Source organism: Berghia stephanieae, chromosome 1 (genome assembly GCF_034508935.2).
Source record: "Berghia stephanieae isolate SIO BIC M18660-M18661 chromosome 1, UCSD_Bste_1.3, whole genome shotgun sequence".
NCBI classification, from domain to species: Eukaryota; Metazoa; Mollusca; class Gastropoda; order Nudibranchia; family Aeolidiidae; genus Berghia; species Berghia stephanieae.
Window position 1 is genome coordinate 41948261 of NC_088360.1, and position 23083 is coordinate 41971343.

At 36.4% G+C, this 23083-nt stretch overlaps 1 protein-coding gene across 1 annotated transcript; it reads left to right on the forward strand.

The window, feature by feature from the left end:
* The first annotated feature begins 1640 nt into the window (after positions 1 to 1640).
* Positions 1641 to 22404, forward strand: LOC144963968 (1-deoxyxylulose-5-phosphate synthase YajO-like). Its single transcript, XM_078897914.1, is given in 9 exon segments — positions 1641 to 1724; positions 4248 to 4361; positions 7585 to 7727; positions 8573 to 8726; positions 10036 to 10209; positions 17234 to 17331; positions 17905 to 18077; positions 19988 to 20127; positions 21465 to 22404. Coding segments are annotated over 8 exon segments (1131 nt in total). The 5' UTR covers positions 1641 to 1724; positions 4248 to 4250; the 3' UTR covers positions 21603 to 22404.
* The last annotated feature ends 679 nt before the right edge of the window (positions 22405 to 23083 follow it).

Below are 23083 nucleotides of genomic sequence, written 5' to 3' on the forward strand. Positions count from 1 at the left end.
AAACAGCTGTAGTTTTAATAATATATAGAATTAATCAGGTTCATAATGATATGAAATCGCAGGCAAAGATTAGTTGCCATGGGTTTAAGTAAAATACTCACAACATCTGACTGCCAGATAAAACGTATAACAAACAAAACTGTGTAACCTGAAACGTTTATAGTTCGGCTGATATAGAAGGAACGAAATGGACGTCACTCAGCCCATTGCTATTGTTTTTAGCCAACCATTTTCATGAGTAGTTCTCACTAAATTATATTAATCAGACTAAAAATGTTCAAGGTTACACATAGTTTTGTGTGTTGGTACGTTATATCAACTGGCGGATGTTTTGATTTATTTTTAGCTAAACACTTAGCATCAATATTTTGGTCACAACTAATCACCTTACTGGCGGTCTCAAACAATAGATAGAATGCGCTTGGCCAAGGAGTTCACAACATTGCCATCCGGAAGTATAACGGACCAACACACAAACTCTGTGTAACCATGAACTTCTATAGTCTGGTTAATACAGTTTAGTGAGAACAACTCACAAACGCGGATGGCAAAAACAATAACAAAGGCATGAGTGACGTCATCTGCATACTATCTATAGCAAAAGACAAAGGGACCCCAGCTTAATTCCGTCGATGGATAGAAAGAAGTTGACGTCACCCAGGTCTTTGTTATTGTTTTTTTGCCATTCATTTTTATGAGTAAATTTCACTAAACTAGATAAACCAGACTATAAATGCTCAAAGTTACACATTGTTTTGTGTGTTGGTCCGTTATATTTCCGGATGGCATTGTTGTGAGTTTCTTGGCCAAGCGCACAGCTTCTATAGAAGGAAAGAAATTAACGCCACTCAGCCCTTTGTTATTGTTTTTAGACAGCCAGTTATGTGTGTTGGTACCTCATATTCTGATGGCGGATGTTGTGAGTATTTTACCTAACCGCATAGCATCAATAAATTAGAGAAGGAAAATAGACGAAATCTGATGCCAATGTATCTGATTCTCACCTATAGATAGTTCGCAATTGACGTCACTCGGGTCTTTGTTATTGTTTTTTGCCATCCGCGTTTTTGAGTAATTCTCACTAAACTGTATTAACCGGACTAAAAACGACCACGGTTACACACAGTTTTGTGTGTTGGACCGTTATACTTCCGGATGGCAATGTTGTGAGCTTCTAAGCCAAGCGCATACTATCTATAATATTATTCGTGCTCACTGGCAATGAATTCAATTGGCTTCAACAGTCATGACGTCACTTCCCTTCTAATGACGCATAGTAACTTAGTAACTGGCTTTAAACTATCGGAACAATGGCGGACGCCCTTATGAAATATTTCTCCGACGAGCATAAAAGTGTATCCAGAGGAGAAAAACATTATAAATATGATCGTGTTTTAACTTTTATACATTCTGATCACATGATATATGAAAAGTTCTAGCCAGCATGAAGAATTAAAAGTACCAATTTTCTTTGTTCAGAACCACGCCACTCGCCGTTGCTGGGTGACGTGACATCAGACTATTGAATCCAATTCACCACGGTTCAAAGCAAAGCAATTATAATAATAACCCTATTTTAATCGCGAGATCAGGACCAGCACAGCAATCATCAACCATAACAAAATATTATTTGGCATAGTGGCGTATCTATCCCTCTCTCCTTATTATCTATTCGATTACTTTCGATGAGATAGTTGTGCTTGGATAAAGGCATTTGAAAGACCGTAAGTACTATAGATAGTTCGAAGATGAAGTCACTCAGGTCTTTGTTTGTTTTGTTGTTTGTTTTTTTCCATCCGCGTTTATGAGTAATGCTCACTAAACTGTATTAACCTGACAATAAAAGTTCATGGATACACACAGTTTTGTGTGTTGGTCCGTTATACTTCCGGATGGCAATGTTATGAGCTTCTTAGCCAAGCGCATACTATCTGTGATAGCGTGCGCTTGGCTAAAAAAAAAATCACAACATTGCCATCCCGAAATATGGCAGACTAACACACAAAACTATGTGTAATATTGGTTGTTTATAGTCTGATTAATACAGTTTAGTGAGAATTACTCATAAACGTAGATGGCAAAAAACAATAACAAAGACCCGAGTGACGTCACCTTCATTCTATCTATAGAGAAGGAAACATTTTAAAATGTTTAGAAAACATTGTGATTATTTTGCCTCTCTGCTCTTTAGTGGATTAAATTTATAAAAATAGCTGCATGCATCAAACCAATCACAAATCATGGCGATTTTTAAATGTAAATCAAAAAGAGTACAAATAGAAAGAGTTTTAGTATAACATGTTCAAAACAGACGTTTTTCTATTCCGTCTATTTGTTTTCATTTGTTTTGGTTTTCTTTTGTACGAATAGGGAACAAAAGTGTCATGTCAAAATAACTGGTTCCAATCTCATTGGAATTTATGCTTGTCGTCATTAAAGATCATCCAGGAGGACTTCCGTAGTTTCACAACACTTTTATTATATTACTAAATCATTTAGCCATTATAGACTTTCAATGGGCATGATCTATATTACATTTGCACGTGCTCGAGGTCATTGGTCACATTGGAATAGATAGTATGCGGTTGGCTAAGAAGCTCATAACATTGCCATCCGGAAGTATAACGGACCAACACACAAAACTGTGTGTATCCATGAACGTTTATAGTCGGGTTAATACAGTTCAGTGAGCGTTACTCATAAACGCGGATGGCAAAAAACAATAACAAAAACCTGAGTGACGTCATCTTCGAACTATCTATATGAGCTCAAAGGGACCCACATAGTGAAAAGTGTTCACAGTTTTTGAACTATCTAACATTACGATTGGTCATCGACACATGGGTATGTTTACAACTTTCATAAACAAAGCAGCGTGTTTACATTTGTTCAGAAATGTCCAATCGTTGGACAGCCATAAATCACGTGTTTCATGACTCGGTTGGACGAAAACATGAATATAGATAGTATGCAGATGACGTCACTCAGGCCTTTGTTATTGTTTTTGCCATCCGCGTTTGTGAGTTGTTCTCACTCAACTGTATTAACCAGACTATAAATGTTCATGGTTACACAGAGTTTGTGTGTTGGTCCGTTATACTTCCGGATGGCAATGTTGTGAACTCCTTGGCCAAGCGCATTCTATCTATAGATCGCTCCCATTAGTTGCAATGCCCAATAAACATTACAATTCTTTATAAAGTTTCATATACGTGGTGTGATTTTTCCAATTTCAAAAACAATTTGCTGAGTCAGTTGTCGTTTACGACTTCGGCCGACGCCATTATTACTTACTGTGTTCCCATCAGTTTCGAGTTTGTAAGTGATGTCAAACATTATGTTTCATCAGGTTATAATATCTTTAGTTAGAGTTGAAAGGGGGGGGGGGGATCCGATCATCCATCCTTTTCGTGTCCCGTCATCTGAAGAATCAGCTTATACCGCCTGCTACTAAAACAATTATGTCACCTTATGATTCAATATGAACCTATTCAGTATTAGTCCTCCGAAGGACTGGATACATACACACTTCCAAGGAGTTTGGAACCGGAAGATTAGAAAGGTTGACGTCACAACTCTCTGCCCTATTAAATATGTATTGGTTATTTGATATAACTGTTTATAAATTATTTTCGTGACCTCTTCCACAATGTTAGATCAGGCCAAACAATGTTGTCTTTTGTTGGTGGTGGAATGCAGTTAGTTACTTGCCAATCATCGGTTTTTCTCACATTCTAGCAAACCATGAACGTAAACGGAACACACATATTTGTTAATCCCATCCATCTGAAATGGTTTTGCCAGCCAGAATTGGTAAACTTGAACTTTTATATAGCGCAATATCCATTAAACGTGCTCAATGCGCTTAGCTATACAACAGCAACACTTAACATGTAAGACGAGATATGATGCCTGTTAGGTGATAGTACAATTATTTTTTTCGGACAGAGACAACGCTGCTAACGGCCAGGTACTCATTTTACACCTGAACACGGTGAGAGAATGTGAGTAAACAGTCTTTTCCAAGGACTCAACTATGTGTTGCTCGAGGCTCGAACCCAGGACCTTCCTATCCGAAGGCGACTGTCATACTACTAGACCACATAGACACCCAAACGTTTAAGCATTTGACTGAAACGAAAACTATCAATTATTAAATAATCTATAAAAATATTTTAACACAAACGTTTGTCTATTTTTAACCGCTGACAATTTCATTCGAATAAAGTTTTTGTTATATTTTACAGATCATGTCTGAGGATTCGTCGAAGAAAAAATTCATGGAGTATCGATTTCTAGGAAAATCGGGGATTCGAGTATCCAATATCTGCTTAGGATCAGTGACCTTCGGACATATTCGTGTGAGTTATGCTCTTCGTTGAGTAACTGAATTCTTTAGTGAAGAAGAGTAGTCTATTAGAACTACTATAAGGCCCATGGAACCGGAGCTTATTTCGGTTTCTGTAGTGTTCTGTAGTTACTTGCTACAACTTGGATTGCATTGTAATCTGATACTAATCTCCACCAGATCTTACATACTTTCCACCCAATTGTTGCGGTAAAATAAACGCTTGTTTGACCGGAATAAGGTGACATGTGTATACCCGGACCTCTGTATTTAATAGGGTTCAACAGTTGTGACGTCACTTCCCTCGCAATTACGCTTAGTAACTGGTTCTAACTTATCGGAACAATGGTGGACGCCGGTATCTCTTATGAAATCTCTTACCCTTATGAAATCCGACGAGCATAAAAGTGTATCCAGAGGAGTGTATCCATTATAAATCTGATCATGTTTTGACTTTTATACATTCTGATCACATGACATGTGAAAAAGTTCTAGCCAGTATGAAGAATAAAAAGTACCGATTTTCTTTGTTTAGAACCAAGCTGCTGGTTGCTGGGAGGACGTGGCATTAGACTATTGAATCCTATTCTTCTGGTTTTTGGGCACACAGATCACTTGAGGAGCTGTGCTGGGCAGGGCGAGTCAACCAAACGTTAATTTTACCATCATTGCTGAGTGAACAGAGGGATCTGACAAAAATCTTGCTCCAATCTTGGATCGAACCGGTTCCTTTGCTTGTTAGACGAATACTTTAATGATTATGTTTCGGTGGCCGGGCGGTACGATATGTCATATTGTCACAGGTGTCAAGCGATGTTAAGTGTGATCAGTGGCCGGATTGGTGACAATGATCCAGGAAAATTCTCTCCCGACGTTGTGCCCTTGGGAAAGGAACTTAACACATTACCCAATCGACCTGAGTGTGAATAAGTACCTGGCTATAGGCAGTAACGGATAATGCAAGAGTATTAGTACAAACAGGACCGGTACTGTGTGAAATGGAAAAGTGGTTCTATATGACCTGCCGGGGGGGGGGGGGGGGTGCAAATGAAACATTGTGAAACGCATTGTAAAGCATGGTAAATCCGTGGAAATGAAATGCGCTATAAAATTTGTTAATATTTATTTAAGTTTTTAAATTGCGCATCCGGGACTCCTTTAATGCCCAAGTGATATTAAAACTACATAACGAAAGGTAAATCGTTTTGATGTAGTTTACCAGTTATTGTAGCTTGATATGGACAGAGCAGTTGATTTTTTCCCCTATCAAATCATGGTAATCTATCAAATCCAGGGACTTGATATCTCAGTTGCCATCAAAGAAAAGGGACGGTTTAGACCTCTAGATTTTTCTGATCCCATGCTGAAACTAAAAATTAAACTTGATCATTTATATCGCGCAATATCCACTAAAATTGCTCAAAGTGCTTTACAATAGGCCCTTAGCCAACAACATGCGTCATGCCTATTAGGCGATATAACAATCTTTTTCTGACAGTGACAACGCTGTTAACGGTCAGATACTAATTATACATCTAAGTACAGAGAACGAAGAGCCTTTTCCAAGCACTCAATTATGCGCCAGTCAGAACGGGACTCGAACCTAGGACCTTCCGATCCGAAGGCTAGTGTCATACCACTAGACCACATAACCATGCCCGACCGGTTGTTATTTATTGGGTGTTTGGGTCAGTTAAATTTAGATAGATACAATAGCATTACATTAGCATCATATTCAAAGGGTTGTAAGCAATCTTTACTGTCCGCTTAGCGTCACAGAAACCGGGATAAACCCCATGGGCATTAGGGTTCTGGCATGCTAATTTTTTTTTTTTTAATGTTTGGTCCACCACTCAGAACAACAAATCCGTTAATTCTAGAACTAAAAACGTCATGCTCTTCGTTCTCTTATCATAGATACAAAACACTGGTCAGTCGCATAGTAAGTAGATAGAAAGATGGCGGAAAGAACAACAAACACATAAACGCACACACAAAACACTGTGAGAAAGGGAAACAGATGGATTAACAGATAGATTGATAAATAGATAGATTGTGTGTGTGTGTGTGTGTGTGTGTGTGTGTGTGTGTCAATCGTTGAACAGCAACAAATCAGGTATTCAAGGGCAAGTTAACGGTTACGTTCCCAACCTCCGGGTGGGGTCTTTGACATCCCATGGTGAGCAGGAGGTCACCCTGTGTCTTCTATCCCCTTTATTTGTTTTCCAAGTTGTTTTCTGTCTTTGTCTTGGAATGGGATAACTTAGTTTTGTCCTAGCCCTGGCCGGAATCCTTTAGTGGGAGGGAAACAGTCAAGTATATAATTATTGTTTTGGGAGGTGATATTTTTTTCGTTGTGAATAATCTCTCTATTATGTACTGTTGCATTATTTTGTTTTATATATATAATGGTTTTGTAAGTAAGCATTTGAGTGTATTCCTCTTATCGGGACCTGTGCTTGTGTCTGGATGAGACTTTTAGGTGATCTCAAACTAAGCACACTGATTGTGTGCTCTTGGAATCTACATCGGTTCTCTATTTGAACCCTTTCCCTCTGTCTTCCTTAGAAACTATCCAACCCTTTGAATTATTGCGAGTTGTCCTAATAATAGTGTTCTTTGTGTTGTTGGACACAACTGAGGGACACAATTGGAGACAAACGCATTTCCCCCCAGCATCCGGTTCATTCCGATATAATCCGGATTGAGGCTGTGGGTTACAAATAAAATTGAAAACTTGTTTTCAATCACCTTAATAATGCTATACTTTTATAGATAGAACGAAATTGACGTCACTCAGCTCTTTGTTATTGTTTTTTAGCAGGCCATTTTGTAAGTAGTCCTCACTAAATTATTGTTTAATCAGACTATAAACGTTTATAGTTACTCAATGTTTTGTGTGTTGGTACGTGATATCCGTCTGGCATTGTTATTAGTTTTTTAACCCCCTCCTTACCAGCCATTTTCAGGATTTTCCCCAAACTTTCCACCCAACTAACACAAAAATACAACTTTTATCACTCAAACACAATAGCTGTAAAATTCTTGCCATACATAATTTCTTTAGTAAAACATGCTCAACAACACACTGTTCATTTTCTTTAAATTTTATGATGTACAAAAGAAATTTGAATAAGAAAAATGTTGGTTGTATCGTAACGAATGTGACGATTTTCCTATAGTTGGCAAGGAGAGGGTTAAAGTAAACAAATAGCATCAATAATTCTTTTCCACAGCCTCCTCCTGCAAATTGTTGTGATTAGGATCTTTCACACCAAATCATGGATCGTTTCGTTGAACTGGGTGGGAATTTCTTGGATACTGCCAATGTCTACAATGACGGCTTATCTGAGGAAATTATTGGACGATGGATTGAAAGGTTGTTCATCTCTCTCTCTCTCTCTCTCTCTCTCTATATATATTATATATATATATATATATATATATATATATATATATATATATATATATATATCGTTCTTACAGCCCATCTCTCTAGCTATCTATTTTTTTTTTAAAAGCTCAATCTATCCATCGATATATCTATCTGTTTACCTAACGTATTATCTTGATACTAAAAACACGCATACACACAAGAAAATACACACAACCTGCAAACAAACATGCACATGACATGAAATTCATCTACCTCATTGTCTTTTTCTTCCTCTATCTTTCTGAAATCTCACTTTAATCACGGTATGGAATGCTGTTATTTCATTTTATCTGTGAATTTACAACACTGGGGATATCCTGATATGCTATAGTCCGTAAATCACAAAATGGCTTTTTTTTCTCGAACAACTATTATTCAATCAAAAATCTGAAAAATCTACTATTATACTTTAACAATTTGTCTTGATTGGCAATATTTACTACAAAATCCACAATCGAAACTGAAGTTTACTTTTGTTTGGACGAAATATATCTTTTTTGGACTGCCAGTAGTTGCACATAAACCATTATATCAAACTTTTACTGTGATTATTTGAATTTTTGATACCGAAAGTGAATACTATTACTCTTATCAAACACACCTTCGACTGCTGTCAAGAGAGTGATTTATATGGTATTCTTCATAATATGGTAAGATTTTGAGAGAGAAATGTTCAATTTACAATCAATCTAGAAGCATTCATTCTAGATAAGCCACAGGGACTTTACTTATTGTCGTGAGTGTCATCTATATGAAAGTTGTTTTGATGTATGATTTTGGGTTTTCAGACGTGAACGAGAAAATATTGTAGTCACCACCAAGGCCCGATTTAGGATGTATGGTGATGGCCAAAACAACGAAGGTCTGAGCAGACGTCACATAACGGACAGCATTGATAAAAGCCTAAAACGACTGCGTACCGATTATATTGATCTATTTCAGGTAAATGTAAAAATGAGTAATGTTATCTGACCGATTGTTGATGTGATGCACACATACTAATAAATATCCCATTCGATTTTACCATTTTGTATTCTTAAATTTTCTGTGAAATGAGAATACGGGGTAAAGATAAGATTTTAACTCGATATCGGTAACTTACTGACCTCTTGAAAATAAGGCCTCGTAGATTCGGTCTTTCGGCTCTCGGGTAATATTGTCATGGTCTCAAGTGAGTAAAGAGCTACTCGACTATGCATACAGATATGTAGAATAAGGCCCCAGAATTTACTAGTTACTTTAAATGAAAAACAATTAACGATTTGTTTAAGATGAAATAAAAAGAAAGATGAAATTTAATTAAATGAGATGAATAGTGATTGTGGCAGTTACAAATAGAAATGTGAATATATTACGTAACTTATGATGATATAATATCAGGTTTGTAAGTTTACGTTTCCAGGCAGTTGAAAGGGATGGATTATTTATTCATCCGACGGCGGGCTTAGGTTCGTAAGGATCCACTTCCAGGCAGTTGGGAAGGGATCAATTATTTATTTCTTCGACAGCGGGCTCAGGTTTGATCCCTGATGTGTTGAATATTGCACTGTCAAAGGTAAAAGCTCCGGCGTCTTGATGGTGGAGATAAAATATCCACAAAGTACCAAAAGATAAAAATCTTCAAATAATATTATATCAATGTATGAGGAATGGAGCGGCTGGCGGTCCGGCATAGATTGTAGAGAGAAGTGAGTGTAGAATGTTAGACCTATCAGCTTTTATAATAAGTGGCTACGTGACAGAATGTAGAACGAAAAGTATTCACTAATTAGAAATTAATTCGAGGGAAGGCTATGAAAGGAAAGATGATCTAATATTAGAAGGTAAAGTTTTTCTAAGCCTACCGAAATATAACTGGAGTGAGATGAATTCAGTTCTTATTAAAATAAAAATGTAATAAGATAATTGTGAACAATCTTTACTGTGACAAATATAATACCTGATATTTGTCAAAAATGTCCAAATGCGTTGCTCAAAATGCATACTGTTTATTTCATCAAATAAAACCAGGTACTATCCTTGATTATACTAAGCCATGGCAACTAGATCTTTGTTTCTAAAAATTAGTTTTATTCTATTGATATTTGATACTCATTTCAAATCACTTTATTTTCGTTTTTTTAATTTATTTGTTTTATTTTTGTTGTTGTTATTTTTTAACATCTCTACTTTTCACTTACGCAATCGCTTTTATTAAGATACATATGATAGGCAATAAACGAAGTACTTCATTCGGCGATATTTCAAACAGACCCATTGTTGGGATGAAGCAACCCCATTGCAGGAGACTCTTCGGACCTTAGACGATTTAGTACGCTGTGGTAAAGTGCGTTACGTTGGAGGGAGCAATTTGACTGGCTGGCAATTGCAGAAAGTCGTTGACACTTCCGAGACTCTGGGGCTCAACCCATTTGTCACACTGCAGGTAGGTATCTATTTCCTTCGTTGTCATATTTATTTTGTTCTGAGAATCTTTGTAGAATATTTCATTTCTTTACTCTCCGTCGTCAAATCCTTGTCTTTCTAATGATGTATGAAACATTGTGTGTAATGTGTTCAGCGCTGTAAGGCAGCTTTTCACAGAGCTCTTAAAATTATTGCATTTTACGGCTGTTTTAAGTGTTATTTCTATATAGGACGAGAAAATGTTATTCAAGAAATGAAAAAGTTCCAAATTAACATCCTTGGAATCTCAGAAACAAAGTGGAAGGGAGAAGGAGTAGCTAAAGAAGATGATTTTGTATTGTATTATGCAGGTGGAAAACATCATGAGAAAAGAGTTGGAATTCTTTTAGACAAATCAACATCAAAGTGCTATTTAGATCATGTTGCAATCTCAGGAAGAGTTATTTTAGTAAAGTTGAAAGGAAACCCGTTTAATGTTAATATTATTCAAATATACGCCCCGACATCAGACAGTGACGAAAACACAATTGAGACATTCTATCAAGATATGGAACAAGCATTAAAACAATGTAAATCTGATGAAATTCGTTTAATAATTGGTGATTTCAATGCAAAGGTTGGTAACGAGAGAGTTGAAAATAACGTTGGCCCCCACGGACTAGGTACCAAAAATGATAGAGGGGAAAGACTTGTCGACTGGTGCAGATTGGAAAACCTTACTATTGTCAATACATGGTTTAAAAACCACGATAGAAAGAAGTGGACATGGATAAGCCCAGGTGGCCTTTATAAAAATCTAATAGACTTTATTCTGGTCCAACATCGATTCAGAAACATCGTACGCAACGCAACAACTATTCCAAGTGCAGATTGTAATAGTGACCACAGACCTGTCAAGGCCACGCTAAAAATAAAACTTAAACAAATAAAGAAAAAGAAAGTGGAACCAAAACTGCAATTAGATCTATTGGATATTAACCATCAAATAAAAATGATTACAAAGAATGCGTGAAAGAAAAAAGTGAAAACTTGACCCCAGATATAAACATAGATGAGTACTGGAATCAAGTATCGAACTGCATCACAGAATCTGCACGAGAAACTATTCCATCTGTGAAAAAAACACAAACCAAAACATAAGTGGAAGGATGACAAGATCTTGAAACTGATGAATGAAAGACTAAAACTAGAACGCAACAGCAATGAATATAAAGAAGCTAATAAGATTATAAAACGTGAGTGTAAGAGAGCAAAGGAATATTATATTGAACATGAATGTCACAGAATTGAAAGACTAAAACAATCTAACACCAAACAATTCTACCAGTCAATACAAGATCTAAGTGGAAAACGCCCAGCCGTGGCAAGCAAATGCATTAAAGACGCAAACGGTAATATACTTATCGACAACAACGAAATTTTGGAACGTTGGGCAGTATACATAAAAATCTATACGCGGATGACAAAAGAGGGACGAGCTTGGATAAAGAAATCTCTACTGTGAACACGGTCCCCAGATTATGCGAGAAGAAGTAGAAGCTGCTTGCAAAGAGATGAAAAGGGGGAAATCGATAGGCCAAGATAGCTTCTCAATGTAATTGATTGACGCCCTCGACGATCTGGGAATAGACATTCTGACAAAAGCCTTTAATGTCTTATATGAAAAGGGTGAATTACCTAATAATAATAATAATAATAATAATAATAATAATAATAATAATAATAATAATAATAATAAATAGATCTTTATTGTCCATAAATATGGCAATTTGTCATTTAGTTACACTTGTTATAACGTTAAATGATAACTGTAACATTGAACAGATATTTCACTCCTACTTATTTTCTCTCTCTCTCATTCTCTCTCTCTCTCTCTCTCTCTCTCTCTCTCTCTCTCTCTCTCTCTCTCTCTCTCTCTTTCTTTCTTTCTTTTACACGTGCGATATACACAACATAAACATATTCATTTCGTTTTCAATTTGTTACGATTGTGGCAATTCGACACCAAAAATTATCATCATTATCAATTGGTCAGTTAATCTAACATTAAATAAATTAATCAGTTAATCAGTCAACGAATCAATCCTTGGTTTTTCTGTACCATATGAAATATTCAAAATTTTTATTGCTGATGGAACGAACGTTGATTTATCCTTGTTAGTTTTACATTTAATCTGACAAAACCTTCTCCCAGATGGTAAAAGACTAAATTCATGGTATAAAATATGTTTTTTATTGTTGGTAATTGAGAATGCTTTCCTTCCTATTGCTTTTCCATGAATTCTTTCTACTCCATCAAGAGGATGGTTTATTATTTTTGATGCCTCTTTGATAGATTTTGAAATTTTTGATTTATCTTTAAGTCGGCATCCGCCAAACCATATGGTGCAGCCAAACGCAATTACACTTGTAATCAATGAGTCATAAACTCTTAACATAGTTTTCTTCCTTACTTGAAATGTTCTCAATTTCCTTAGGATGTATAATCTTTGGGCAACTTTCTTAGATATTATATTAATATGTTGAGAGAAATTGAGGGAACTATCAATGGTTATTCCTAAATATTTAAAATAGTCAACTATCTCAACATCATCTTTACCGATCGTCACACACTTTAAGTCGTTTTTATTTTTTACACCAAACACCTGTTCCTTCGTTTTTTCAACATTTAATTCAAGCTGATTTTGTTTACACCAATCGGTGAATATATTTATTTGTTTGAAATAATTCTTTTCGGTAACTTTATATTTTAATAAGCCAAGAATAGCAGTATCATCTGCATATTTCACTATAAAACAATTTTCAAAGGATGGTCTGCAGTCGTTGGTGTATAAGATGTACAGGATTGGGGAACTCACGCAGCCTTGGGGCCATCCGTTCGACAACGTTCTTTTGTTGGAGATATGTTCACCCAATTTTACACATTGCGGTCTATGGGTCAGAAACTCTTTATACCATTTAATAAGGTAGTTTGGAATATCCATGTTGCACAACTTTTGAAGCAAAATATCTGTGTTCATGGCATTAAAAGCTGACGAAAAGTCGACAAACAGGATTCTGGCGTAATTCGAGAGTGTTTGGTCAAGGTGTTTTGAGATCGAATTTGTGGCGGTCAATAGTGCGTCTTCTACGCTGAGATGTTGCTGGTATGCAAATTGGTACGGATCTAGCAATTTCAGGTCATAACATTTTTGTAGGAGCTCAGATTTTTAAAAAATTTTCTAAACATTTCATTACAAGCGATGTAAGCGCCACTGGACGGAAGCCGTTCAATACGGTCGGACACCGCTTTTTCGGAACTGGAAAGACAATCGATGTTTTCCAAAGTACTGGCACTGATTGTTCATCGACTGACCTTTGAAATAGTTTTGTATAAGGTATAGCCAGTTGTTGGTACAGTTTTTCAAAATAGTTCCGGTAATGTTGTCTGGTCCTGGTGCTTTATGTTCTTTACATCGCCGGAAGAGGGAGCTTACAGTTTCTTCTTCAACATCTGGAGGTGGCTCATTGTTATTTGACAAACCGTTGTGCAGAGATGGGAGCCTGTCAAAACGACAGTAAAAATCATTTAATTTGTTGACATCATATTTCGTTTTTCCTTGTGGGACTGTTCGTTTCTTTTGGTCTACTCCTCCCATTTGCTTTATCATCTCCCATGCTTTCCTTGCGCAGCCCGATCTCAGTTGTCGCTCCATTTTGTTTTTGTATTCAACCTTTTCTTCTTTTATTGTATTTCTGATCTCCTTTCCCTTTTCAAATTCTAGTTTAATGTCACCACTCATATAGGCAATTTTCTTTTTATTGAGTAAATATTTAAGTCGCCTTGTAACCCATGGCTTATTGTTAGGAAATATCTTAATTTCTTTTTTTCCACGCATAAATCCACACAAAATGCAATATAACATGTCACAGTTTCGGTCCATTCATCAATACTGTCACCTTCTACCATTAATGTCTCCCACCGAGTACAGTCAAAACAGCCGTTCAGTCGTTGGATTGCCTCTTGAGTCCAGATATGGCGATATACTACAGTTGGTTTCCCACTCTTTAATTTAGAGATGTACGTCGGTACTAGGTGAATTGTATTATGATCAGATGTGGCTATCGGTTGTTTTTGTAGCGCTTTGTAGGCGTTCTTTATATTGCTATAGCACAGATCAAGCGTGTTGTTTCCTCGTGTTTTGCAGGTGACGAACTGTTCTAGTCCAGCTATGGGCAACTGACAGTGATTAAAATCACCAACAATAATAAGTGGACTGTCCGGGTGACGTAGTAGTAATGCTCATTTATTAATTGGTATGCTTTATCAATTTTTGCGTTAGATGGAATATAAATATTAATTATGGTGACAACCCGAAACTCCCGAGGCAAGTAGTGTGGACGTAGAGACAAAGAAAGTAGTTCAATATCAGGCCTGTCAATTTGATCTTTTATATTTACAATTTTACACCATCTATCATTCACGTATATGCATAGACCTCCCCCTTTGTTTTTTCCTAATGAAGTGTCTCTATCCTTTCTGTACAAAGTAAAATTTGCCAAATCAATACTACTATCGGTGTCCATAGACAAAAGCCATGTTTCCGTAAGACAAATAATGCATGCATTTTTATAATCATAATCAAACTTGGAGATAGCAGTGAGGGTGTCTATCTTATCACGAAGAGATATAACATTGGAAAGTATTATTGAAGGGAGTGGTGGTTTAGATCCTCGTCTATGAAGTCGGTTTTTCACGCCTCCTCTTTTGCCCCTTTTCCTTTTCCCATTCGTTTTCTTTAATATTTCATTGTGGGGAATAACGGCTCTCGGTGGTATTGAAAGTAGGGATGGCTTAAGTCGAAGAAGGTCGTCTCGGGAATACATATAACTGTCGCCATTTTGTTTTCCTTGAGTTGACATTGATAGAAGAAAATTTTGAGCAGAAGTGTACAATCTGAAGTATAAGCAATATTATTTTTGTAATTCTAAATCATCATACCACGCTTAATATAATATTAAGCAAAGAATAGGTCAACAAATCAACAAATCGCGAAAAAAGATGAAAATAGCGGTGCAATTTTGTGTCGGAAGTAAACATAGCCGCCGCCATTTCGATTTCCTTTAGTAATAAACATTGATTCGAACGATTTTTCCGAGGATTTGAAGCAGAATTCTAAACATTAAAGTTTAAAGTACATACCATTTATCAATACGAACAATCATACACTGTTTAATGCGTAAATGAGTGAAATGTTGTCATGAAACAAATAAATACCAAAAGAATTCATCACAAGGTGTAACTGTGCGTCGCTATTCAGCACCGCCATTTTGAAAAAAAAATGTCTTTAATGTCTTAAAGACAATCGGTATTCATTACGATAACCAAAAAACAAGGTACTATTGACTGTGACCAACACAGAACAATCAGCATAATGAGCCAGGCCACAAAAATTATGTTAAGAATACTTATGAAAAGAATGAGGAGCAAGATCTCTCCAAAGATAAGTGACGAGCAGTTTGGTTTTGTTAACGAAAAGGGTACGGTAAATGCAATGAAAACATTAATGCAATGGTCAATCGAAAAACAAAAATCACTTTATCTATGCTTCATTGATTATTCCAAAGCTTTTGATTCAGTACAGCACGATACGCTATTCAAAATCTTAGAAAAGATCGGTATAGACAGTAAAGACCTTCGACTTGTGAAAAACTTATATTGGAATCAAACAGCGTGTGTCAAACTGGATAATGAAACATCGGACTTCTTTAACATCGAGAAGTAAGTAAGACAAGGTTGCGTCTTATCACCGGACCTTTTTAACATATATAGTGAAATAATATTCAAAGAAATTGAAGATATTAAAGGCGTCGTCGTTTGAGGGCAGAATATCAATAGCATAAGATACGCAGACGATGGTACTCTGATGGCCTACTCTCCAGAACACGTGCAGAAAATTTTAGATATAGTGGTGTGCAAAAGTGAAGAGATGGGCCTGAAACTAAATATTAAGAAAACAATGCACGGTGGTCTCAAAGAATGACAACAACGCGACCTTCCACTTGTCAAGCAAAGGAGAGACCATCAAACAAGTAAAGAAATTTAAATATTTAGGCACTATCATCACCCATGACGCACGTGACATAGAGGATATAAAACAAAGAATAGCAATAGCAAAAAACGTGTTCCATAAAATGCGACCAGTTGTGTCAAACAACAACCTAAACTTGAAGACCAGAATGAAAGTAGTAGAAACATATGTTATAAGTACCCTTTTATATGGTTGTGAAACGTGGACGCTTGACAAAGAATGTACGAGGAGGTTAGAGGCATTTGAGATGCGGGTGTATAGAAGAATGTTGAGGGTATCATGGACAGACAGGTGTACGAACGAGGAAGTGCTGGAGAAGGTGAGAAAGGGAAGAATACTGATCGATACCATCAGAAAGAGGCAGTTACGCTTTCTGGGACATGTGTGGAGAAGAGACGGAATAGAAAAGTTGGTAACATCTGGGATGATCGAAGGAAAGAGAGCTAGAGGAAGACAAAGAATGACTTATCTAAATAACCTAAGAATGGCCAAATGTGACTTAAAAAGCAACACAGATTTCATGCGCACCGCAGAGAATCGTGATTCGTGGAGACAGCTGACCGGCAACGTACTCAAGAGCACAAGCCACCATGGATGATGATGATGAAACATTACTGCCATACCCTGAAAAAAACACGCATTTAAAATTTTGGTCAGAAAGCTCGTCCGTTATATATCGATCGAATAAAATTATCCTCATCTTGCTACAAACTCTCAAACCCGGGAAATATTTAAAGTTGGAATTTGATGAGAAATTTTTGATCATAAATATAGCCATGATATGACAGCATCGATCAAAATTCACGAATATTAATGATACAAATCATCAACAACTTGTTAATAAGATATTTTTTTCATCGTTTAATTAAAAGTGTCGTTTTAAATCTTGCTAATCATGAATGGCGTTTAGGAAACGCATTTTCTCAACATTTTGTGTCCATTTTATTTACTCCTCTACGATGTCACCCACAGCAACAGTACAGCTTATTGAGTAGATGGTCAGAGTACGAAGCGTTTCAAGTGTGTAAACAGGAGGGGATCGGAGTGCTTCCTTGGAGTCCGTTGAAAGGGTAAGAGTAAGAGGAACCTTGGGTTTAATTCACTCAATCCTAGAGATTTTCGCTACTTTTTAAAATTGAAGAAATATTTATTTAAAATGAGCATGTACATAGATATTTGTATTGAACTATCATTATCGTGTAAATATTAAAAACATAAGCTTTGATAATACGCTTATAATTTGTCTCAGAAAAATGTAATAAATAGTAACCCAGATAAACAACGGATATAGTCGGTGTTAGGGTCGAGTGAGTAAAAGGTGGTTAATGATTGAGCATACAAATCTAACAGACCAGCTTGTGTAAATTTAAAAAACATCTTTATGTATTAGCCTATAACATTTACAATCATTTTGTCTTTCCCGTTCACCGGTGCAAAGGCCTATGTTTAAACTATCTCAACATTTCGACATTATCTCTCAAACTACAGATACTGTATAATTTTGATTATCGCGTTGTATGCAACATTTTTAACAAGCTGGATAATAGGATTCTCTCGTGTAATTGTTTACTGATATAGAAATATTTTTCTTTTTTATGTGCATTTCATAAAATCCAATTGTATATACCCCTCCCTCTCTCAAGTGGGTTACTAAGTTGTAAATTCAAGAGAAATGTCGCCCCTAACGAAGGACGTATTGCTTATGTCGCTCTTGACGAGAAAACACGCGATTCAGAAACAAGTCCTGCATGGAGTTCTTTAGAAGCAAAAACCTTTGACATACTGGAAACTGCAGAAAAGATCGCCTTGTCAAAAGGTGTGTGAACCCTTTTAAACATTGAGAGAGAAAAAAGAACATTATCTAAATATGGTATAATCAACAATCCCTGGGATTTGCTTACTATTCACCCAATATATTAAGAATGGTTCTGGCTTTTGATTAGTCATCAAGAAACAAAAAGAGAGAGATAGAGAGAGAGAAAAGGATGTGGATTCTGTATTGGTGCAAACAATTCATGAATCCCAGTCACTGGAAAAAAAATTAAAAAATGAATTTAAAATTCATAAGAGCAGCAGAGCTGGGATTCTTTTGTGAACCTTCCCACCCCGTCGTAGAGTTCCTCCTCTTTCACTCCCTAAAGTCTGTCGCCCTATATTCTGCCCGTTCTTCAGACTGAGATTATAGCTTTGATTTGATTCAATCGTATGCCATTCTTCTTTCTATTGTTGCTAAATTTTTCTCTTCTTCTTCTTCTTCTTCTTCTTCTTCTTCTTCTTCTTCCTCTTCTTCTTCTTCTTTTTCTTCTTCTTCTTCTTCTTTTTCTTCTTCTTCTTCTTCTTCTTCTTCTTCTTCTTCTTCTTCTTCTTCTTCTTCTTCTTCTTCTTCTTCTTCTTCTTCTATTAAGGCCAAAGGTTCAGGCTGAAGATTGTATGACCGTATTTGAGTAAATAGGTTTTAGAGGGAAGCAGGGAGCGATTTTTAAAAAAAGTCAACCGTCGAAAGGGCTTGTTTACAAGTGGTTGGTAGGGAGTTCCAAAGTTGGATGGTGGAAGAAAGAGTAAAAATGAAGGTTTGTCCTTGAGTGGGGGATTTCAAAATTAAATGCTGAGTTTCTTGTTTTGTTGTTGTTCCGTTTCAAATGGCTAGTTGGAATTTAAGTTTTCCGTTTTGTGCTTTGTAGAATACGAGGAGTTTGTTGATGGATCGTCTTTCAAGTAACCGTTTCCAATGGAGATTGTTTATGAGCTGAGCTCATAACCCGCTCATAGTTTCCAATGACGAATCTGGTCGCCCGATGTTGGACCTTTCTTTAGCTCGTTGATTTGGCGTGGGTCCCACACTGAGATATTATATTCCAGCATGGGCCTGATATATGCTTCATAACAATTCCTTTTCACAGATTGGTGGCAATGGCGGATTTATCTGTTGAGGAAGGCCATGGTTCTATTTGTCTTAGTAGCTGTGTTACCAATATGCTTCTTTCACTCCATATTACTGTCCAGGGTCACGCCGAGGTACTTCATATTCTGAATATATTGTTGGTTTATCTTTTTGTTCGTCACCGATATGACACTTTTTGAGGTGGAATTCCATTTGCCATCTTGCCTCACAGCACTGCAATGCATTAAGATCTTGCTGTAGTATGGCAGTATCGTCCTCGTTTTTTATTATATCTCTGTACAAGAGGCTGTCTGTCGTCTGCGTGCAATTTCAACGTGGACCCCGTCTGGGATGTCATTGATGTAAATGAAAAAGAGTAGTGGCCCGAGAACAGTGTCGTACACAACTTCTTCTTCTTCTTCTTCTTCTTCTTCTTCTTCTTCTTCTTTTTCTTCTTCCTCCTCCTCCTCCTCCTCCTCCTCCTCCTCCTCCTCCTCCTCCTCCTCCTAAATAAAAGAAGCAATGGGAAATTTATTATTGAGAATTGGTAATCCTTAGAGGTATGTGCTGTGCAATATAAATGTTCATATTTATTCATATTTATTATCACAATCATCGTCACATTGATCCACTCCTCCTCCTCCTCCTCCTCCTCCTCCTCCTCCTCCTCCTCCGTATCATTCTTCTCATCAACATAATAATAATAATAATAATAATAATAATAATAATAATAATAATAATAATAATAATAATAATAATAATAATAATAATAATAATAATAACAATCATCATCATCACCATCATCATCATCATCATCACAAAACATTATAAATCATAATAATTAGGCAAAAGCACAGCACAGGTTGCCTTGAGATGGCTTCTACAGAAAGATGTGGTGTCATCTGTCGTCATTGGGGCCACCAAATTGAGTCAGCTGGAAGACAACATACAGGCATCCATTGGATGGCATTTGACTTCTCAAGAGGTTTGCGCTTTTGTTACAAATATATTGAGCTTTTATACAGCGACAATATCTACTAAACGTGCTCAAAGTGGTCGAAGGGGTCGCTGGCCAAGATCAACATTTAACATGAAGGACGGGACATGACGCCTGTTAAGCGATATTATTTGTTTTTCGGACAGACCCAACGCTGTTAAAGGCCAGGTATTCATTATATACCTGACTAAGGTGAGAGAATGTGAGTAAAGAGCCTTTTCCGAGGACTCAACTATGCGCCGAGCGAGGCTCGAACCCAGGACCTTCCGATCCGAAAGCGAGTGTCATATCACTAGACAACATGGCCGCTGATTAAAAAATTAGTGGAACCCTTTAAGATCCGCACACTTGGCTGGGTTTTTTTTTCACGTAACTTCAAATATTTTTGGTAGCTTGATGCCTTTGTTTTGTTTTGTGTTGCTAGGTGGCTTAGCTGCACGGTGTCTCGTCTTGTCACAAAAGTCAAACGATGTTAAGTATGGTCAGTGGCTGGACCTGTGACAGTGCGCGTGGAAAATTCTGGTCCCGATGTTGTGTCACTGAGTAAGGTACTTCACACACACTGCTCTGCTCGACTCAGGTGTGAATGAGTAGATAGATGGTTATAAGCAGTGACTGATATAATATGAGTGTAGGTACAAAACAGGACGCCCAACAGGCGACTTGTACAGTATGAAATAGAAATCATGTTCAATATGGCTGCCAGAGAAATAAATTAAACAATATGAAGCGCATTGAGTATGGTAAATCCTTGGAAATTTGCTATATAAATGTTCATATTTTTATTTAAGTTCGATCATCATATTCTCGCTTGAAACTTGAATAAAATACAAACAACAACAACAACAGCAAAAACTTTTTTTTAAAGCAATAATGATGTACAATGTCCACTCTAGTGCAAACATAGATGATTGATATATGCGTTTTGTGTTTCCTCTTTATCAACAAGCAGGGCGATCAATGAAACTTAAAACATAAGATGGTGTCTTTTGATAAAGGGAAATCCCAAAACGATGTCACTATTGTTCTCTGATATAGAATTAAAACTGAAATTTTACCTCATCATTGCTTTTGTTTAAGATAATGTTGATCGGAATTTCTTTTCATGAATACATATTTCACATATTTAATGCTGTCCATTCCATTTTGATAGCAATGGTATAGTAACTCGTAGGAATTTTACGTGTTTGTTGATTTATTATTTTTTAAAGAATATTTTCAATGAATATACGAGCAGTATCCAGGGGAAATCACGCTTTTCCCTTTCTCTTTCCATTATTGCAAAGTATCGAGGCAGATTGTATTGTTATGTTTTGTCGTTTCAGATGCAAGAGTTAGATAAAGCGTCCGAGGTCAATCTTCCCTACCCCTACGTGATGATTTTTAAGAAGAATGAAACCAGAAAAAATCCGTTTACTATTCCACAACATGTATCTTCCCTTGTGAAGAATCTATCTCTCTGATTAAAAGCTTTAATTTGTTTTGTGAGTAGCAATAATAGTGAGGAGATTTGTTTAGCACGATTGGTGATTGGATGAGTGGCATTAAGCGGAAACAGTGTGGCATTATAGGATTCAGCTGTAATTTGTGATCCAAGGATCGCTAGCTCTGTTTCTATACTCCTGGAGAATTCTTAAGTTTTTATTGATTTTATGTTACGGGACGTAACAAGCGACTTTACTTTGTTTGGGTGGTTTCGATTTGTTTATGTTGAACATAATAATGAAGTGGTCGGATATGATTTTATCATGTACGGTTAAATTGTAGATTGGGCAAGTTGTAGTGTTTGGTGCAACCCAATCTAAAATATGGCCTTTGTTATGGGTGGGATTTGAAACGATATGTAAAAGATTATTACGTCGTGAGGGGGGGGGGGATTTGAAACATACTGATTGAATAAGTTTTTACTCTCATCTTAAACTCCCATCCCTCAACGGGGTGCTAACATGGGAGGAGTCGCTAGACTATTTAATTGCCTACTTCTTACTTTATTTTCTATTCAGAATTTTTGTTTACATTTTTCTATTGTTTTCTTTTTTTTTTTTTTTTTTAGTAATAAAGAATAATAGAACTTGCTTGGTTATATAAAATAATTTAGTGTTGACTTTCTTGATAAAACCCAACTATCTCCCAATTCCATATTAAATTTCACTTATACAGTCGTGTATAGGTGCCTTGTTTTTTATCCAAATTAATGTCAAATCGACTTAACATTGATTTCAAAATGTTTTTTTTTTCATTGTTTTCAACTGTCCAGAATTTATTCGCCAGAATAAACGCTGCTTTTGATTTACTTGCTATCTTATCACTCAGACATCTATCTATTTATCTGTCTGCCTGTCTGTCTGTCTGTCTATCTTTCTATTCCCTATCTATATTTATATATTTCTATCTATTTTATATCTTTCTATTTGTATATATATATATATATATATATATATATATATATATATTATATATATTATATATATATATATATATATATATATATATATATATATTATATATATATATATATATATATACTTGTAAAAAGCCCGCAATTTCGCGGGGAAGGAACTATTTTCATTTGATATTATACCCACCATCATTTAATGAGGGCAGATTGGTAAACAACGTTTTCTGTTACTTGGTACATCCTCTGTTGATTTTTCTGTGTGGCCCAACATGAAGTGTAAGCCGCTATAGCTTCTGATCCGTGACACAGCAACATATAGTTGTCCGTGTGTGAAAACAGGTTGGGGTAAGAAAATCAACTGCGAAAATAAACCTGAAGTAGCAGACGTGAGCAGAGTTGAAAGACGATCCTGGGATCGAGAACTTACCTTACAGTACAGTGCTCTGGTGATCATGTTCGGTGGCGTTTGGCACCGTTTTTCTGCACCTCCACTGGAAGTGTACAAAAACACACCAGTTTTATGCACCTCCGTTAGCGCTGCTGGTT